Raw genomic sequence first — 21114 nt, forward strand, 5'->3', positions numbered from 1 at the left:
AGATTAAGATTTGATTGCATTTTGTGGGGACTTTTGTGGGGGGGTTGATAATCTCTCACCTCCGTGGCACAGCCATTGTTTGCTGAATGGGTGCACGGACTGTTGCTGCCGCCGCAGGTGGTGCATGCCACAATCTCGTTAGGAGCGCCAGCATCGCGTCTCTTCTCGCCCTGATAGACGGCGGTAAATTTAAAAAACTTGTACGTTAATTTTGATTGACCCATTTGTAGAGTGTGTGATTGATTGATTGATTGCTCGCAAACAAGTTTACAAGACAAGTTTACATTTTAAATTACAATAAAATTACAAAAAGGAGTTATTTACACACACGCACACACATCAATGCACATACGAAAAAGAACGCAAAATTTGTTTGGAAATTGGTTGGAAAATGTGGCAGTTGCAGGTTACAGGATTACAGTATGGTTGTTTGCAGTTCGTTTTGCAAAAACCCAGCAAAAAGCATTATAGTTATAGTATTGTGTAAATAGTATATGAAAAAAGGTAGAAAAGAGTATTTTTCTTTATTAAAGTTCGTTAAATATGTATGGCACAAAAATTTAATACGAAATTGAACCAAAAATAGTACTACCAAAATGTATTACAAAAGCGTTTGAAAGACATAGAGCGACTCGTTTTTTGTTTGTTTTAACTACGAAATAAATTTGGAAAAAATATTTATAAACCTTTTTCGGTCAATACTTACGGGCTGTTTTTATTAATTTTTTTTCGTTATATTTTTTGTCAGTGGCAGCATTTGAAAAAGCAAAAAAGAGCAGACTCGCATTTAGTAAATTGAACGGGACCACTCCACTCAGAAATTTCATTAAATTGTTTTGAATTTTAATAGGTATTTATTTTTAAAACAATTCTAATAGATTTTTTTCATTTGTTATTTGTTGAAGCTTTAGCAATTTTTGTATAAAATTTCGTATTTCGATTGACATGAGAATGGCATGAGAATTTTGCTGTGTTTTTTTCATTTTCTAGTAGGATGAAATTATAATTGGAACAAATGTGATGAGAATCGAAATTTCAATCAAAAAGTAGATTCTTTAAGGGGAAATTGAATGTCTTTAAATAATTATGATTTGATTAATTGTGTTAATTGTAGGTTTTGTATTTGAATGAATGAATTTGGAACTCTTTATGAATTGGAATTTTCTTGTGTGGGAAATGATTGGTTTATGGAATACAAACAAGTAGGGTTTTAGGTTATTGCTCGATAGCTATCTGTGCCTTCTATGGTGTCGGTGTGGTGGGTTAAAGCGTGCTTAACATTTAGGGAGGGGATGTAATTAAGCTAATGTGTTGGTTGATTGAGTAACACAACAAAGCCCTTAGCTCTTGGCAGTAGTTTACTATATACAGCACATTGAGGCAAGGATAACATGAATATTATAACTTTTATCTTACACAAAAGTTTTGGTGCTTTTACACTCAAAAAAATATACCCAAAAAAAGTTGTTACACAAAAATATTTTAATGTTATTCCAATTATATTCTTAGTTTTTCCATTTCCGTCTGGTGTAAAGTTTTTTGGGAAATTGCATAAGAATTGTATTATTACTGCACAGTTTTCTGTGAGAGTTGTGCGCATAATTAACATCAAAAATTCGTGGACATTATAAATAGTCCTTTAGGTCGTAGGTTGCAGTAGGACAAAATTAACTGCGTCCGCTTGAAAGTACGAGTATGCTACAATTTATTGCGCCTAAGAGGAGCACGTCCCGAGTTGCATTTGAGACACACACCAACTAGAGAATGGGCGGGATTTGCCCAAGAGGGAGAGAAGAGAGAGAGATTGCTGTGGACCTGCCTGGGGTCTTTGTTGGTCGGGGCTACTGGCCGCCATTTTCCGTGTGCGCAGAGGTGAGTGGAGGGGGTCCGTGGGGAGTCAGGAAGCTGTTACTTAGGTAAGATGTATTATACGGGTGTGTTTAAGCAGCCGGATAGAGTGGCTGACCCAAATACAACACGGGAGCTGTGCCAGAAGTTACATTCTCTTAGATTTCTACAAAAAAAGGCGATAAATTTCCCGTAACAAATCGTTGAAAAGCTTAGGCAAAGTAATAAGATCAAGCGGATCTTTCGATAAAGAGGATCTTCCCCAATTATAATTGGGCGTACAAGAAATGTTTTACACAAGTCGTCCCTCAGCTGCTTTCTGCCCAAAACCAAACGATTACTCTGCATCTCCTGAGCTTCTGAAAAATGTATGCCTAGAGGAGCCTTACATATGTACATATGTATGTATGTATGTACATGTACTCGTACATATGTATGCTCAGGGCAATTACATACTCGTGCTCCCCCCTCAGAATTTGGTAGAACTTTTGCAGCATTTGCATAAGAATCCCAAGAGGGAGAGGGAATGTGAGATACTCGAAACTTTTCAGTTTAAAATCCTCTCCGTGCATCCTTTCCAAGAATTTTTCGACAATTATGATGTATGCAGGAGCGGTCCAGCGGTTGGGCTCCTCCGCATTTACTGTCTCCTGTCTCCTGCCTCCACTGCCACTCCATATCGTCCTGCTCCATACAATCTTCTCGTCCATTTGTTTGTGTTTCATTTTCGTGTCGCTGGTTTTTGCGTTGCTCTCGGGCTCATTACGGTATTTTCCACTCTGGCTCTCTCATGAATAATTATGTTGTCCTGTTGCGGCCCCAGTCATCCCGGCCAGTGTCCTGCTCTGCTGCTGTTGGGTCCACCTGGGCAGGCGCCAATTTAAACGCGTGCACCATTTTTAATTTACATGTTAATGGTGGAAAACATTTTTCCAGCCACCTTGTTGTTGATTGTACACCGCTGCTGCTGTTCCCCTGCTTCTGAACCTGCACCCTCTATTGGATGGTGTTCTGGTACCGCTTCTGGCTCTTCTGGGTTCTGGGTGCTGTCGGAAGTCGTCGTCAGCGTGGCAGAATTTTCCCATAAACTACGAGTAAGTAGTTTTACTGGAAAAGCGTTCCCTCAGCGCAAAAGGCCACTTGAGTCGGTTTTATTTGCTTTACTGAACGTAGGGGCTCTGCTCTGCTCCGGTCTGCATTCTTATCTAGATGATGGGTGGGGCCTGACGTGCCCCGGGGCCGCCTCTTGTGATTGGTTTGATTTGGTTTGAACTCTCTCCAGCGGAAGTTTAATGATTTATGCGATTGCAATTGTTGGCTGGGTATCTTGATAGGAGATGATTTGTGTGGAGGCATTACCTTCCAGAAGGAATAAAGTCATTCCCCAGCAGCTGACGTTTAAGGTGTTAAATGAGATTATATTTGGCTTCCTAATTGCTCGATTCCCATTGTTTTCTCATGTTTGCTCGTGTCTAATGCAGTTACTCTCAGTGTTTCCTGCGTTTTAAGTTTGCGAAAAACTTTGAGTGGGCATGCGGGCATGGTGGTGTGTGTGTGTGTGGGTTTTGGGTGCTCTTTTGAGTGCATTTGTGTGTATTTTGGCAAATGGCAATCAAAATAACCGCAGGCAATCAAGTTTTAAGAGGGATGGCGGGGCTGCACCCAGGGAGCGATGCCTTTTCGGCTAACTTTTAGCTGACTTTCTTTGGCTCTTTCTTTTCTTTTTCCCCCATTTTTAAATTGTTATTGTTAGTTATTAGTTGGGTTTGTACAACAACAAGAACGACAAACGAAGGAACGAACGAGTGGGTTACGTTTTTGGGGGCTTTTCTGGTTAGTCTCGGGTGCAGAGCTTTCCTGTCCACAGTTTACTCACAGTTTCCATGCCACCAGCACCGCATTCAGCATAAACCGAAGCTGGGGAACTGGAGCGGGATGGCCTCTTGCGTGGTGGCTTCTGCGGCAACTGCAACATTTCCATATCCTGTTCCGCCTGCGTCTCTGCCTCGATGCGTACCACCAGAGCCGGGGTGCTGGTGGCCACCGAGCGACGCAGAGAGGATGCAATGCTCTCCTGTTCCTCCTGCAGTGAGTCATCCTTCTGTTCATCCTTGAACTTGACCTTGGTTGGGCCAGCAGTGCCACTGACACCTGGCTCCTCATAGATATGCTCAGTGGCAGCCGTTGGCGTTGTGGATGTCGATGGACTCCTAGCCGCCTTTCGCTTGATGGATCGGGCGCGTATATTTTGCACAGCTGCCCCAATAATGCCGCCATGCGCCTCCTGCCAGCGCATGCCGCCGCCAAAGAACTCCTCCACAGCCTCCACAGTGCGCGGCGTGCCGGGTGTGGCCGCCGACGACGAGGCAGCCGGTGTGCCAGCCATTGACATGGAAGGTGTGGCAACGGCGCTGGCCTTTTCGGAGGACAAAGCAGCATGAAATTCTCGATCGATTATTTCCTATATGGCAGGCAGGTTGTGGTTCAATGGGACAGTTGGTGGGGGGTTGGTATAAAGTAGATTGTATTGTATTTTGAGGTTTATCGAGAAAATATGATTCGAAGATATTAAACACAGAAGGTTTTAGTTGGAGTAAATTGAAGGCCACATTTGAGTTAATTGATGAACGTAAGCGCTGGATTAATGCACGGCTCGGGAAATATTTTTCGAGGTATTTCAGGTTTCGGTTAGTTAAAGCTGCCATAAATAAATTCCCATAGACACCGCTTGAAACACTTTATGAACTGCATATTTTGGAGCACATTTTGTTGCTCGAAATAATATTTGTGTTAATAGTGGTATGTAGATTGCTGATGTTAACATACACATAAATGTATTTGAGGAGCATATCTAGAGTAGAACACATACACATACAACACCAAAATGCTGTAACAAAATGCACTATAAACTATACGCCTAAACTAAAAAAAAGTCTTTCAAGCATTGTACATACACAGACAACACAACATATAAAAAATACTTGCACTTCAGCTACAATTTGGTACTAGCATAAATAATATTTGGCCAACACTTCCGGCAATAGAGCTTTTTGTTTGGCTTTTTGTGTTGAGTAAGGCAAGGGCGTGTGGCATAAAACGAATATAAGGGAACTTCATTTAGGTATATTCTCTGATTTCTTTTGTTGCAAAGTTTATGTACCAAAAATAAAAAATTAAATCAAGGTCGAATAACAGAAATTGATTCATAGCCGAATATATATATAATATACTGATTTGTTTATTTTTCGCATAATATTTGGTAATTGTTTGCTCTCGCTTTTTGTTTTCTGTCAGAGTTTTGCTCTCGTAACATTTTTCCCAATTGTAAGTGACCTTAAAGTGTGTTTTACATATAGAATAGATCTTTATATGGATTTTAATATGTTATATGTTGTTGTTGTTGTTGCTGCTGTTGTTGTTGGTTGGTTCTTGTGGCTGTCATTTATGTGTGGATACTTCAATAATAATCATACGAAGCATATCGGTATGCATAGAGTTTGCTGTCGGTACTTTACGTTTCGGTTATGGTTAAAACAAATCAAAAATTGTTATAAATAAACACTGGAAATAATTTATGTATTAAGTATGAAATAATATACATTGAAAGCGAGTGCGAGTCTACTAGTAAATTATTTAGGTTTAATCATAGTTATTGTTGTTAATTTGATTGGTTTTCCCATTTGGCTTCCAAAAGTAAATGAAACAATGTAGTTTCTGGAAACTCAAAAACCAAAATCGAAATCGAAACAAAACATTTCTCAATGCATTTTCATCAAAGCGAAATTCGCATGCCATTTCTTTTTGTTCATAAGTTTTTCTTTGGGTTTTACTTTTCGCTGACTGGACAGGAAAAGTACAGGACTTGGGGAGGCTGGAGTTGTACAGGGGAATATTCGGTTGTGTGTGTTTCTGTTTGCTGCTATTTGATTGTTAGTTTTTAAGGTTTAGTTTTTTTGTTCGGTTTTTTGGTTTGTTCGGTTTTGTTTCTTTAGGGGGATCTGGGGGCGGAGGTGGAGTGGGTGCATGAGTTGTGGTTGATAGCTTACCAAAGGACTTGCAAGAATTACTCCGATCCTGCTTAGTACTGCTGGAAGACGCTGCAAAAATGTACACAAAATAATGTTCATACTCAAAACACACTTTAAGTTTGGTTTGGTTTGTCATTTTTTTGTTTGGGTTTTTTCGTTTTCTTTTCTGTGTTTTTTTTCTGTTCTGTTCATTTCTCACTTAACGGCTATTTTTGATAAGAAATTAAATTTTCTGGTGGCTTTAGCATCGAATATTCGCATATCACAAAAATTGGGAACAATGTTTTCGTTTTGGCTCACGTCTTTCGGTTCTCTTTTTTTGTTGTGAGAGAATTTGTTATTTATAAATTTTTCAATGAATGAATTGAGTGTTTAATGAGTGGCATATAACTTGGATTGCCAGGCCGAATGCTCTGATTTTGAGAAGCGTATTTAAATTTCATATTTTGATTGGAATATGCCACCGTTTTCCACAAAAAATTCCGCTGGGTGTTCAAAACTTTTGAATCATATCAAACGAAAACAAAATGCTTAACGTGCAAGAGTAAAAGTTTTATTCCTAGATTTGAAAAGTACCTACACAAAAACAAAATGCATATTGTATTTATTTCACTGTTTTTATTGGAAACTTTCATTTTTTGGTTCCTTTTTTTGTTGTCTGTTTTGTGGGTGTTAAATAAGGAAAACATATACGAGTAAATGAACATACATACATACATACCTACCTACTGGCATGTAAAACGCTTCAATTAATTTCTAATTATTATTCATATTCATATTATTTTGTTTGGATTTATTTTAAATATTTGCAAAACTAATTGGAGATGAATAAAACGCATTTGTTGGTCGTACGATCAATTGTATAATACAACATTTATAAAGAATAATTAAAACTGAACCGAAAATAAATGGGGTTTGTAATAAAGGGTGAAGAGAAAGTTCAACACTTTGACGGGGGTTTTCGGTCCTCGAACTTAACCTTAAAAGTTCATAAAAATGCAAACAAAATAATACAACTGAGCATCAGCACAATTAATACACATACATTGACAGTTCCTTTTATAAGTAATACGTATAAGGAGGACAAAAACCAAATTCAATCAAATGTGTGTTGGGTAACCAAAAAATCAAATCGTAAGATTCATTTGAAGTCACTTGTATTATTATTTTTGTGTTTGTTTTCTTTTTCTGGTTTTAAATTTTTAAATATAGGACACAAATTTACGTTTTGTTTAGTTGAAAAAAAATTGATATACAAAATGCTAAGTTGGGAAGGATATTCGGGATATGAACACAAAGTGAATTATTATAGCGAGCATTTTGTTGTTGTTGTTGTTGATTGGGGGATATCAATGCTGGTATGGGAATTGATAGAGTTCTAGTAACTAAAAACCATACATAGATATATATTTTGTAGAAATTAGAAGAGACAGTACAGAGATAGTTGGGTAAAAGATACACACATTGATAGAGAAAGTAGACAGACAGAGACAGAGGTAGAGGTAGAGATAGAGAAATGGGGACTCAACACAATGGCAATAATCGAATTGATTTTGACTGAAGTTTTTATAGAGTATATATGTATATATATTGTTGGTATGACTTTTGGGAGCAGGTGTTTCTTGCTTCTTAAATAAAAGAGAGAACAAATAACTGGTTGAACTTATACAAATGTTTGTTGTAGTTTTTGTTGAGGTGTTCATGGTGTGTTCTGCTTGTTGGTAGCTTTGTTTTTGTTGGTTTGTTTGCTGTTAGTTTTTGTTTTGTTTGTTTGTTTTTATATTGTTGGCTTTTTGTACGCTACACTCATGTAAAATTCATATTTAATTGCTTTCAAAATGCATACGAAATTAGCTGTTTTTTATTCTTCTTGTGTTTTTTCGGGGGGCGAAGAGCTCTCAGCCATAGCGCCATTAAAGAAGGGAACGACTGGTACTGGGGTGTGAATAAAATTAAATTATTATTTAATTTACCTGTGTTACGGGATTCTCGCCCGGCCGATAGACGACGTTGTGCAGCGGCCGCTTACGGCCCACATAATTGACGCAGACGAACTCCAGCAAGGAGGCGTAGATGAAGCACATGCAGACCCCGTCCCAGACATTCATTGCCGTCAGATTGGAGACGACCGGCAGAGTGCTCCGGAAACCGTTGGAGGTAGTGAAGAAATTCAGCATGGTTGTCACGCCTGCCATCATCGTTTTCGTTGGAGATTTTCGAGATTGCGAGATGGTACAGAAAGTTGCATTAGCCATTTGACACGTAATTGGAAAAGCGTTGCATACTTAGGGGCGGATAAATGTAGCATGGGCGTGGTCATGGGGATGGGCAGGGGACTGGGGCAGGGACTGGGAGTACTTCCGAAAAGCAGGAAGTAAGGTCTTTGGCATCTAGTTAGGCTTTGTAATTAGTTTTTGGCATATGTACAATGGTTTATAATTTGAGTTTTATGGTCCGAGGGACTCAGGGCAGGCATGACAGGAGCTCTCATTAATGTTATTAAATGTGGATTTAATATTTCAGAAAGTTTGTGCAAAAAGCTATAAAAGTAAACAATACTACAAAATGTAATGAAGGGAAATATGGAAAATATAATTACGACTATTATATCATTTCGAGCGGAATGCACTTAGTAATTTTTGCATTTTCTAAAATACATTTTCAATTATTTTAATTGGTTTTATATGGTGTTTTTGCTTTTAGATTTAATGTGCTATTAATGCATCTGATATGGGTACTTAAATATTATTCTGTGAGATTGTTCCAGTTGTTATTTGATCATTAATTTCTGTTTTACATCCTCTCGCGTTGGCAACCATTCCTTTTTATTTTGATTACAATTTCACATTTTTACCATTAATTATCTTCTTTATATGTAGCAAAGCACTTTCTACCTTTGTTTCATTTATCAAATGGCTTTGTCCAGATTTCCTTTGTTTTGCTTGCAGCAAGCACTACGGTGCAATTAATCAGAGGAGGAGGCCAAGGGGTAATGCCTTTCATTTATTGTTAATTATTCTGCTCATGCTTGCCGAGACTCTGCACAACACAAAAATGCAATTCACAGATTGAGCCATGGAGCATGGGACACAATCAATCTTAATTGCCTAATTAGTTGCGTCAACAATTTGGTAGCTGCTCTGGTTTAAGCTCTGGCTGAGTGCTGCAACATTTTACTGGTGCACTTGCAGCATTCGGTTGGTTGCCTTCACGACCCTCATCGATTTTCAATTTGCCTTTGCCCAATGTCAGCCCTTCTTCTCCTTCTGCCACGATAGGAAAATCTCTATGCTGCACTCAATTCGTTTGGGGGGAGTCACGAGAGCTGGAGCGGGTCACAAATGAGGTAAGAAGATGCTGGGATGCTGGGATGTTGCGACTTGGCGTTGCTTTAATGCCAAAAGAACGGAACTGGATCTGGGACTGCATGCGCCGCGTCAGCAATTTGACTAACAAAATGCCATCGCTTGCTGTCAGCCATTTCGCTGTTACGCCATTTTTGTCTGTTTATTTATTTAGATGGTTTTTGTGAGTGGAATATCGCCTGATTGTGTGTCTGCTTGTGTGAGCAGACAATGGCAGCCACCAAATTGAATTAGCCAAACAATTCCACATTGCAATTTAAAGTCACGTATAGTCTTAAGCTCTTTATAATGCTCCCAGTCCATGTTTCCTTTTCCACCTTATGGTTTCTCCTTCTTGGGTCTGCAGTTGGCAGAGGCACTCTGCTGTTCCTGGCCCATGTGGGCCATATGGCTTATGCATAAATCATCATGCACTCGTATGATGTGGCCAACTCTCCACGTCATCGTCATCAACATCATCCCACAGCCAGGGCCAGGGCAGCAGGCAAAGCAAATACCACGAAATAGCCGTGTCCATGTCTCGGTTCGTGTCCCTGGAACAGGCTGCCAGCAACATCTGATGTCTCAGTTGACATTCCCTTTTGGCTTAGCCTTCTTTTTCTAGCTTTTCTGGGGTTTTCTTCGGATGCTTTTGCTTGGGGATAGCCGCATAATAATTACATTAGCCACAGTACACAGTACATGTGTGTGTCTGTTGTGTTTTGGCTTTCTCAAGGGTTTTGCTTTCTGAGTCCATCTCTTCCCAAGACGTATCTTTCGTCTGCCTTTCAGGCAATCACCTTGTGCTTTTTTTTTATAGCACAGCTTTGTATTTATTTTTTATTTATTGCTCTTTGTTTCTTTCTATAGGTTCAATGTTTACGTTTAAGCATGAAAACACTTCAAACTATTGAATTAAAAATTCGAGATGCAAATTTTAGCATAATCGATGCAGAGTGCTTTAGTCTATGGTTCGTATAAAGTTATACCAAAGCCTCTGCCCAGGAAAATAAAGCTCCATAAAAGCTGCCTAATTGAAGTAAATATTTTCAAAGATAAGATTCATGCAATGCAAAACTTTTCAGAGCAGTTTGGGGCTTACTTTTACCAAAATACGGAGTGCAGAAATAGTCAGAAATTACAAATGATAAAATAAAGGATAAAGGTCTGTCGTAGCAATGGGTAAAAATTAAAATATTTAAGTTTATGGCTAGCATAAGTTGTTTTCGGATGATACGAACCTAATCTGTTCTATAAATTTATTAGACTTAGAAGAACTCTATAATTAATACTCTGTTGGCCAATTGTCTCTTGTGTTTAAAATTTGGACTAGAACTGCGCCTAAAATGCTCGAGCATTTTCACTATTGGAAGACTACGATTTCTGTATATCTTAACACTTAATTCCATTTGGAATTTGGTTTCTTCATTTTGTTGTTTGATTTTTGTTTGTTTTAATTGATTTTTGTTGGTTGTTACGTACCGATCATAACCCGGGCTGGGACTGCATTCCATTCCAGCCAAAATGTGATAAACGACGAGGTGACCAATATAATGCCAGGTATGAAAACGGTTGTGAAATAATACGCACGATCACGGGTAAATGTCAACTCGACCTGTAGGCAACTGTAATTACCTTTAAGAAACGAGTTGGCCCAGAATTATATAATTCAGAGCCAGAGGTTAGCACACGCACACACACGTAAACACACACAGACAGAGACAGTGATAGAGAGACAGACACTAAGAAGGATATTGTACACAAGTAGATGGAATAAACTAGACAGAGAGACACATCCATAAGAGGCAAAGTTATATATCCTAGCCTAACCTAGCTTTGATTATTCTTCAGTTGTGACCACTTCTCGCTGAGCTTTTACTTCTGGTTAAGAACATAAATGATAATACGATATACCGGAGTGGTTGGAGTGTTGATTTTTGGGGCTGGCTTTCGATTCGGTTGGGGGGTTTTCAATTTGAATACAAGGAACAGAAGAATCCATGCAGAGCAAACCTTGCGGGCATAACTCAAAACTTGTGTGGGCTGGTGTGGGCATATTTTTGGTGGGCACTGCTTGGCTACTGCTAAAGATAGTAATTGGTTGGTGGGCATTGAAATGTAATGGTTGAAAATAATAAGTTAAAAGTTGTACAAATAACATTACAGAAGGGCAATGGCAATCGAAAAAAGAGCAAATTTCTACGAAAAGGCAAAGGCGAGGAAGTAAATCAATTCTCAATGGCGTACAAAATTGATTTGTAGTTGATTTATTTTCTTAAGAATACGAGTATAAATATTTTGTTGATTTATTGATTGGTTTAGTGTGAGATTTATAGAGAGAGAGAGAGCGAGGGGTAAAAGTTTGTTATGGATTCAATATTTTGTGGGTGTTTTGGATTTTGGCATTTTTGTTACCTATCATCGATCTAGCTGGCACGGCATTCCATTCTAGCCAGAATGTAATAAAGGACGACGTCACCAATATAATGCCGGGTATAAAAACGGTGGTGAAATAGAATGCACGATCTCTGGTAAAAATTAAATCGACCCTAAGACAGCTGTAGTTCCCTAGGGAGCATTATATTTGTAGGTTTTTTGGTTGTTTGTTGTAGCATTTATAGAGAGGCAGTGGGCGAGTGGGAAGGTAGACAAAGATTATACCATTAATAATTATCGTTTTCGGTTTTGTGTTTACTGTTTGCTAAGAGTATACAAAGCAAAGACTAGCCGAGGTCTGAGACTACTAAATGGAATGTAAATCAAGACAAGAATAAGTTCAAAAGCCAAGCCAAAGAATGGTTTACTAAACTGAGAAGGTCCACATAAAAGAAACCTAAAAGAAATGCCATTTTGTAAGTTGTTTCGGTTGCATAAGAAAGAATATTTCATTGTACCAGAAAAAGCTACGACTACTCAGTTGATTCTTTTTTTTTCTTCTGGCCAATATATAAATAAAACATGATATACGTATACAAGTACAGTTACAGATAAAGATAGTTACAGATTTGTGGGCTTGGTGTTTCCGAGGACTTACCTCTCCAGCTATTCTGATCGCAGGCCGTTGTTTGGTTTTTAATCAAATACGCATTCAATGTGGTCAGCGATGGACTTTTCCGCAGAGTATCCTCATCGTTTTTCCAAACATACTTGATCTGTGCCTCCTCGTAGGAAACTGTTTTTTTGATGAAACGAAGGGAACAAATATTCAGAAAGGGTTGAACCAATTAAATTACAATCTTACATACGTATACAGTATTATGTAAATATGTACATATACACTCCCCCTTGTACATAATCCCTTCATTAATTAATGACATTAATGGGGGAACTCTCATTTTGTGTGGGAGTGTGTGTGGGGAGTAAATTAAATCATATTTGACAAACAAGCCACGACATGAAGGCAGCAGGCAAAAAGCAAAACACTTCGATGTGTTTCCTCTAGCAGATGAAAATCTCGGCAAGGACATCCTCCACTCAGCCTCTCGAAGTAATTTACGATGTTGCTCACGTTCCTGTGTGGCATGGGTGGTGGGTTGTGGGTTGGGTGGAAACAAACCGGAAGAAACTTTCGGAAAACAATGTGAAAGACAAAAGGAGCCTGAAAAAGCGTTGCTGGTGAACATCAAACAAGGCTGAAATGTCCCTCTGTCCGCTTGTCTCTCTGACGAGTTTGGCAGGCAGTCTGCCTTGTTAGTCACTTTGTCAGCTTTCGTCGTTTAGCCTGTCTCCGCCTCAGCCCCCCCACTTAGCCTCTTGTTCATTCCATTCCATTGTTGCACAAATACCGACCGAAAGACAGACAGAAAGATGCAGATACAGGCAAAGATTTCCCTTGAGTGGCAGTGAACACGCTCTCGCCTTTACTCAGGAACCACAACAGTGTAGGGCATCATCATCATCATCAACAGAATCTTCAATTCATCTTCAGGTTGATTTTCAACACTTTGCCATCGTTTTCATATTATGTACACATTCAAGCCCCACTCAGTCTTTTAATTACATTTCTTATTCAATTATTTGAGGCAGGATCGTGAATGAAAAGTGGTTTAAACTTACTGCTTTCCATGGAGAAGGAGCACTTGGGATCATCGAATGGAAATATGTGTAGACTGCCCTGGCAGGATAAGATCAGATGACGTCTGAAAAGAGTACAAAGAAAATATTAAAGAGAGGAACACCAAAAGTCTGCCCATAACGAGAAATTAAAGCTCTTATTTGTGTTATATATCTCAATTGTCTAACACTTTCCGCACAAATCATAAATCATCTTTGCCTAAACCTGTAATGGCATCTTTGACTCGAATCTATCATAAAACATTTTGACCTTATAATTCGTTGGATTGCCCGAAGGCAGCTTTCATGCCTTGCTTGTCTTTGCCACTTAATAAAACGCTTTGTTCTGCCAGCATCAATTCATAATATTCTCCTATTCTGCCGTACTCTCTCCCTCCCTCTATCTGTCTCTCTATCTGTGCTGCTTTTTCCTCTTGCCCCATTTGGAGCAAGTTTTTCCAACATTTGTTCTTGTTGGTCATGCAAACAGTGGGGGCTACGGCCAGAGCAGGGATAGTAAATGGCAACTGCAACTTATTTTAATTGCTGGACGACACTTTTGCGCTATGCAGTCAATTGGAAAAGTTCTGTTGAATTAAAAATGTAGACAAGTCGTAGAAAATGGGAACAGAATCGGAAAGGAGAGTGGAAAAGGGGAAAATGGAAAAGAGAGTAGGTAGACATAGAGCTGGCAAAATGAAGACAAACATGAGCATCCAACTGCTGCACAGTGCTCTCTTTTTTCTCTGTTTTTTTTACAGCATCCCGGACGAAGGCAAACAACGTACGAGAACGAGAACGAGTGTTCTCCTCTTACCAGTCTGGGGTATTTTTTCTGTTCACCTGTTCAGGATGGAGATGGGATATTTTACCTGGCCAAATATTTGCATACATTTTTACATTCTACTCATATTCCTGCCCCATTTCCTTGTGCTATTTTTCATTACTGCCTCGGTGCTCGTATGTTTACCAGCTAGCAGCTTACATATTTTCACAGTTCAGAGTTCCTATTCCCTTTGCTCGCTTTTTTAACATTTTTGGGCATTTCCACTAGTCAGAGCCAGAGCGAGAGTTAGAGCGAAGAAAATTGTGAAAAATTTACAGCAAAAAAAAAGGAAAAAGAGAATACAAAAAATATCGCCGCACTCTGGCTGTCATCTTGTGCCGCTGCTCTCCCTAATGAATATGAACTTTGAGCAAAAAGAATTTGCATTTTCTGGCGCCATTAAAGCCGCTTAGCCTGCCGCTGTATAAAAAATTCATTCATATTCAAATCTGGGCAGCCGCACACACACACAGGGACATGGACAGGGACAGGGACAGGACACACACCTCATTGCGTACGTAATGGTCCCGTTCCGAAATATTCTTAAAGCGAAATGCATTGGTATGATGGGATCCTTGAAATCGCCGTGCATAATGAAATACGTATCCGGCGTCCAGATGCTATCATGATGATGCAGAGCATTTAAAAAGTCATAATGAGACTTATTGCCATATTGCAATCGTGGATCGTTCCACTGCTGATTCAATAGGAATTCCACCTCATATTTCTGCAAGAGACAAGACAAAATATTAATTCATTTAGAATCTTCAACTGGGTTTGCTTGGGTTTATTTGTGGACTGAGACTTACCAAACTGCTTTCATCGGGTGATGCTAAGCTCAGGAGCAGCACGTTCACGTTGACCGTCAGGGTGCCTATTCAATGGGAAATCCAGAAGTAGGAAAATGATTATTAAAATATACATAGATGAAATATCTTCTAAAATAAAATATATTTTGATGTGCCAATTGAAACAATAACCAAAGAAAACGAAACCAAGTTTTCAATGAACCAAAAATGGGCCAACAATATATATCAAAACGAAAGTTCAATGAATGGCTAGAGATCTATTTAAACAAACAAAAATCTACATAAATAAGAGTGTTTTTGCTTTTTTGGATGTGGAACTTTTGGATTTGTACACCAACCGCGATTGTGGGGTCTCCGTGGATTTTGATTTGTTGCCATATCGGGCGATTGCAAACCACAGCAAAAGTCTTCATCTGTAAAATGCAATGGGAAACTGTCTACAGCAATTTGCTAATTTATTTTTGAAAAATATTCTGGGTAAACTTGTGGGAAATCTAACTTTTTATGACCTCCCTCTGGCAAAGTCTTTTATGATTTTCCAATAGCATAAACATATCGGAAGAAAAGTAATTACATTATATTTATAGTATAATGGTCTACCAGCAACATGACACCCCACAGACCCCCCTCGTTTAACCAAACCCCTTTCAGCAGACAGTAAATCTCCTTTGTGCATCGCCCATTAAGTTTAATTGATTTTATAGTGTCCATGCGTCGTTGCCCGCCCCCTCCTGCTCCTCTTCAGACGATTGTCTGTTGTCTGTCAAGAACCGAGAGTGTCACGGATCCCCCTTTCCACTTGCCACAAAATTCTTAACGATGCCAGCCAGAGACACAAAAGCCAAAATGGAAACTGCATCGCATCGCTTGTTATTATTGTTATACTCTACTCCGATGTACACTCAGACAAATTGGAAACGTAACGTTCAGAACGAGTGAAACACAAGTGGAAATGGGTTGGGTTGGGGTGTGGTGTGGGGGAGTACTTCATGAACTTCTTACCATTTACAGGCGGCAGTAATCGTTTGTCGTAGCGCTTCTTCTCAAGCAGTAAATCTAATATCTCCTTATCCGAACTGGACTCGTCGAATCTGTGTGTGGTAAAACAAAAAGATTTCTTTAATGTGTGGGTTTATAGACGCAAAAAGGATCTACATTTTATGGTTAGTACGAGTAATAGTCCAAGAATATATACTTATAATATGTATTTAGTATAGCCCTATGTAATTGTGTTTGTATCTATGTACAACAGTTTTGTGTGTGGCTCATAGATGGGAACAGGTTGGTTAGTGTTGGGGATAGTAGGAACATTGTATGTTGAACAACAAAGCCAATTGAAACATAACAAAAGCAAGCAGAGGGTTCTTTTATTATTATAAGAGTTATAGAAGCTTTACTTGGGTACAACTTCAACCCAGTTAGGGCTACAAAGTTCACCCTTTTGCGCAACTTTGGAAGCATTTGAAGACTCGGTTAGATGCTTATTTTTTTAATGGCAAATAATAGACTTGGTTTTCAATTTGCATGCAGAAGCCGAACCGAAACCCAATTACCTTACAGGTGAAGTCAAATAAAAACTCAAAAGGGAAACGAAATATTCTGTTTATAATTGGAGAAAAAGATAAAACCGAAAATTCTCGCATTTTCTTTTTTGGTATCTCTTTGTCCAAAGCATTTTCTCTTTTCGATATTCATTTTGTTGTGATTTTTGTGGGAGAGAGAGATAGAGAGAGAGAGGAGTGTGAGGAAGAGGTGTGCAATAACTTACTTCGACCAATCGATGCCATGACTGAAAGAATTTCAAAAGAAAAATAAATAGAAATTTTTTCGTGTTGTTGTAAGGGTTACCAGGCGATACAGAGATACGTAGATGTATGTGTGTGTGTGTGTATAGAGAGAGTGGTGGAGAGACAGATAGACAGATGGATAGATAGATAGAAAGATAGATTGATAGTCGGGGGCATAGAGGGACTCCTCAACCAACCAACAAAAAAATGAACGTGTGTGGAGTGTCCCTGTGTATGCATTGAATATGGTGGGATTTTGGGGGACTTTTTGGATCGGGTCTGCGCTGAGTTTCTCGGCTGCACGGCACTTACATGGGATGCTTGTCGAGGGCACCCGTCTCCGACTGTGTGGCAGCGGCCGTGGATGTGCTGGTCAGATAGCAGAGCATCAGGATGACACTGGAGGCGGCGTAGAAGCTGAACGATTGGCTATAGTGCTTGTAGTGCTGCCCCAGATACTGGTAGGCAGCCGCCGAGGTGGCAGCGGCCGTCGCACTGACATTGGCTATGATTGCGGCTGACATTGTGGCGGGCAGAATGCCGGCGGCAAATGTGTCCTGCCACGGCTGATAGGCTAGTGGTTGCTTGCGTGAATCCTGCTCCTGCTCCTCGTTGTCCTCCTGCTGCTGCTGCTGCTCCTGCTCCACCTGCCACTGCAGTGAAGTCGCTAGGGCAGCTCTCGCATGCAGCAGCATCTCGTGCAGGGAGAGTGTTGAAATGCCAGCCAGGGTGGCAGCAACCACTGCCGTGGAGCCAAGGCCGGGCCTAATCCTGCCCCAAACCGCCTCCGCAGCCGCATCCGTATGTAGCCGTCGCCGTCGACGATGCTGACGCAGCAGCTGCTGCTCATCGCGATCCCGATCTCGTTCTCTGCTTATCTCTGGGCTGTGGCCTAAACAATTGGGGCAGAGTGTTTGTGTTTGCTTCGTTGTTGCCACAATATCGATTCCTGCTGCTGCTGGGACTGCTTCTCTATCGACGACAATGGTCGGCCCGCGTGTCGTCGCCAACTCGTCGTTCTCGTCCTCGTCCTCGTCTTTGTCCTTGTGCGCCACTTGACTGGGGTTCTTTTGGGTCTGCTGTTGTTGTTGTATCGTTAAAAGCACTCGAGTTCCCGCTTTTAGATGTTTGGCGTTTTCTGTTTCTGTTTGTGTTTCTGTTTCGACTACGATTGCTGCTATTTCGGTATGCGTTTGCGTTTGCGTTTTATGATTTTGTTGATAGTTATCCTTGATTTTGATGTCCTCAGCTGGTCGCAATGTGGTCGTTGTACCGCCGTTCAGTCCTTCTGTGACTTGTATGACTGTATCCGCTGTGGCCCTGCCTGCTCCAGTCGTTGTCGCTGTAGCTTCTCTCCTGGCACCACATTGATTCCTTCTCAGTTGCTTGTTGTGGGTTGTGGCTCTTGTTTGTGGTTTTTTGTTGGGCTGCTCTTTGGCTGCTTCAAAGACGCAGCCCATGTTACGACAACTGCAAAGGGAGAGAGAGAGTGAGAGCCATTAAAATACACAAATCAATTCGCAATCAAGGCTCAAAACTAATTAGGCCACTGCAAAAGCCATTACCACTGCAACAAAATCTAAAATAAGAATCTATTATGGCCACTGGGACAACGACACCGACACTCACTTGACACTTGTCTTTCCCATCAGCACAACCTTTTGTGATGGATGTGGTAATATCGGATTGTTTCAGACCCCATCAGACCGCACCACGCCCAGCTGCGTGTGCCCCAACTAAATGTAAGTGTCAGTTGCAAGTTAGCATGATTCCTGAAACTGATTTATACTCAAAGTACTCAAGGAAACATTTGGGACATGACATCACTGATGATCCATTGTACACCGACACACGGATACTCGTTATTCTGATGTGATTCCAACGCTTTATCCTTGATTGTTATTATTTGATTGATTTCTTTTACACCTATTTACACATAGGAAACTTTTTTGGGATACCCTTAAGAGAATAAGTAGATAAAAGCCCTACACATCTATCTCAACTTTCATCATAATACCTAAAAAATATGAATTATGAGCGCTGAAATACCTTCTTCCATCTATTACACCCACTGAATGCCAGACTTCACCCTTGGGTGCAGGGTATAAAGGAGCTTTACCTCCATTTCCTTGTTAATTTTGGGTCTATCGCCTAATACTCGTGTAAGCTAAAAGTAAACTGCAGTCACAGGCTAAATTCCATCCAAAAGGAGTCTCCAAAATGTAGTCGCAGTTGTGCCTGAGTGAGTGTGTCATTTGGGACAGACACACACAAAAACTCGATTGTCAGTTAGACAGTCAATGGGCCAAGCCAATTTTTATTGTTGCATGTCAAAGCCGCCTGTCTTTGCCGTGTCTTCTCTTTGGCTGTTGGTTGTTCTTGTTGTTGTTGCTGCTGCATTTGGTGTTGCAGCTGCTGCTGCTGCTGCTGCTGCTGCTGCTGTTGTGGTTGTCAGTCTGTGGCCAAGCCATAGAGGAATGCAATTTTCAATTTAGACAGAGATATGTAGACAGACAGGCATATGTATATGTACATATGTGTGTAGATATTTGCACATATATATTTATATGTATTTTGTTGAAATCGATACAAGTTTCGGGATCTCTTTTCACATTTATTTCGGCATGCAAAGACCGACTGCGGCCAATGCACCAATGCGAAATGAATTCGAACCGCAAAAATTCAATTTCCTTTTGAACTTTAACTAAAACTGATTTGATGTCCAGTGATATGGGTCTGATTACTGTGGCTGAGCAAAATGTATATTTAATCGGCTTAAATGAAGTGAAGTTTTGTTTTAAAAAGGAAATCTTCGAACTAGTTATTTGTAAAACAGTTTAAGCTGCTTATGGAGGCTCTTATAAGTGATTTAGATTGTGGAATTTATGGAACAGCAGGAAGCAGACCACAGGCAATCCCAACTTGATTGCCAGAACAGCTTCTTAGCAGCCGCATATGGCAAAGCCACTGAAAAAAACTTTGACATGGCCAAGTCCTGGTGCCCTTTTCCCGCAGACCCAATGGTAACCACAAAGCACACACACACACACACAGACAGAGACATTCATGAGTGGGACTGGAAATGCTCTCCACACCCAGCAGTGCCGACAAGCTGAGGCACTCAGTGGCTCTGGAATTCCACAGCCAGCCATCGGTCGGTTTTGCCCGACAACTGTGGGAGGCTTCATTATACATTTATTCGATTTTTACGTGACTCTGGCCATAAAGCACGAAAATAAACCCCGAATAGAACAGACAACAGATACGAAAAGTAATAGCAGCAGCAATAGCGAAGGGAACGAGGAGCAGAGAGCAAGGAACAGCTCTGAGGAGTAGGCATGTAAATGGTGTTCATATACAAATTGGCACCGATATGGCCTAAACGTGTGCCCCCCATCCGCATTTCGTGTCTCTCACATGTGCCAGGACAATTATCGACCTCAATTCAGCTTAAACGTTTGTACAACTCGAGGGCTTGTGCCCCGTTCCGTTGCCTTTTCAAAAACTGTCAATGCCTGGACTGCAAAACACACAAAAAATAGAAGATGAACGGAGACAGACGGATGGGTGGGGAAAACCTATATCAAAATGAAAACTCTTTCCGGCTGATTATCGAGTGGACCACCAAAAAAAGAAACAGAAATATAACAGACCATGGATCAGTTCATGCCAGGCTTCCTTTGTATCCTTCCTGGCCAGCACTCCCCCGCTGATATCCTTTATGCCTTCCGGGCCATAAATTTACACAAGTCCCCCCGCCCCCCTGCTCGAGACTCGTCCTCGTCCTTGTTCTCGACTGCAACTTGGTCCGAGTTAATCCTTCCAGCGTCTGGCAAACGGAAACGGCACCAACTCTGACAGGCCACAGCCAGCAGCCACCAACCTAACCCGAAACACAACCAATCCTCCATTTTCCCCGGTCTGCAGGCTTTCCCCCTACAGCTACCCCCCGCCCTCTTTTTGGTTAGTTTCCTTGTCCAGTTCGAGTTGTGCATTTAATTTTATGCTCTCAACTTTTTCATATTTTTACTGTGAAAACTTTGTATAGCTTTCCCCCTCCATTCTCTCCTCACGTTTTATTTTATTTTTTATGCTTTTTGTTTGTGCGAGTTGTTCAGTCAATTTAATAATTTGTTACCAGCTGTAAGCCCCTGCCCCTGCCCCGCACTGACTGTCCCTGTCTCTCAAATTAGTTGACACTGTGGGGCATTTGAAACCAGAATTATTTGCATAGTTTTTGTGTTGCTGTTGCTGGTTGCTGGTTGCCGTTGCTGCGGTTAGCCACACACATGTCGGATACTTAATATACTCTGCAGGCAGACAGACAGACCACGTTTTTTGTTGGGTCCAACGATCAGCCAGCTTTAATGACCTAATTTGTAATTTTACCCAAATCAAGCGGCAATCCAATTACACAGA

At 40.5% G+C, this 21114-nt stretch overlaps 1 protein-coding gene across 22 annotated transcripts in view; it reads right to left on the reverse strand.

Moving 5' to 3' along the window:
- Positions 1 to 21114, reverse strand: part of LOC117895650 (glutamate-gated chloride channel) — a 47610-nt gene that overhangs the window by 3253 nt on the left and 23243 nt on the right. Inside the window, exons 3-16 of one of the 22 annotated variants that reach the window (XM_034803439.1) lie at positions 17008 to 18165; positions 16677 to 16697; positions 15911 to 15999; positions 15247 to 15321; positions 14909 to 14973; positions 14606 to 14826; positions 13277 to 13359; positions 12255 to 12392; positions 10703 to 10855; positions 7850 to 8064; positions 5895 to 5945; positions 3725 to 4309; positions 707 to 709; positions 60 to 170 (exon numbers count right to left, since the gene is read on the reverse strand). In XM_034803439.1, coding sequence (XP_034659330.1) covers positions 60 to 170; positions 707 to 709; positions 3725 to 4309; positions 5895 to 5945; positions 7850 to 8064; positions 10703 to 10855; positions 12255 to 12392; positions 13277 to 13359; positions 14606 to 14826; positions 14909 to 14973; positions 15247 to 15321; positions 15911 to 15999; positions 16677 to 16697; positions 17008 to 18155 — 2958 coding nt within the window. In that variant the 5' untranslated portion in view covers positions 18156 to 18165. Of the gene's footprint in view, positions 1 to 59; positions 198 to 706; positions 710 to 3724; positions 4310 to 5894; positions 5946 to 7849; positions 8065 to 10702; positions 10856 to 11635; positions 11789 to 12254; positions 12393 to 13276; positions 13360 to 14605; positions 14827 to 14908; positions 14974 to 15246; positions 15322 to 15910; positions 16000 to 16676; positions 16698 to 17007; positions 18166 to 21114 lie in introns of all 22 variants that reach the window. The other 21 variants (XM_034803436.1, XM_034803449.1, XM_034803441.1 and 18 more) reach the window with 21 other exon arrangements.

Source organism: Drosophila subobscura, chromosome J (genome assembly GCF_008121235.1).
Source record: "Drosophila subobscura isolate 14011-0131.10 chromosome J, UCBerk_Dsub_1.0, whole genome shotgun sequence".
Classification (NCBI taxonomy): Eukaryota; Metazoa; Arthropoda; class Insecta; order Diptera; family Drosophilidae; genus Drosophila; species Drosophila subobscura.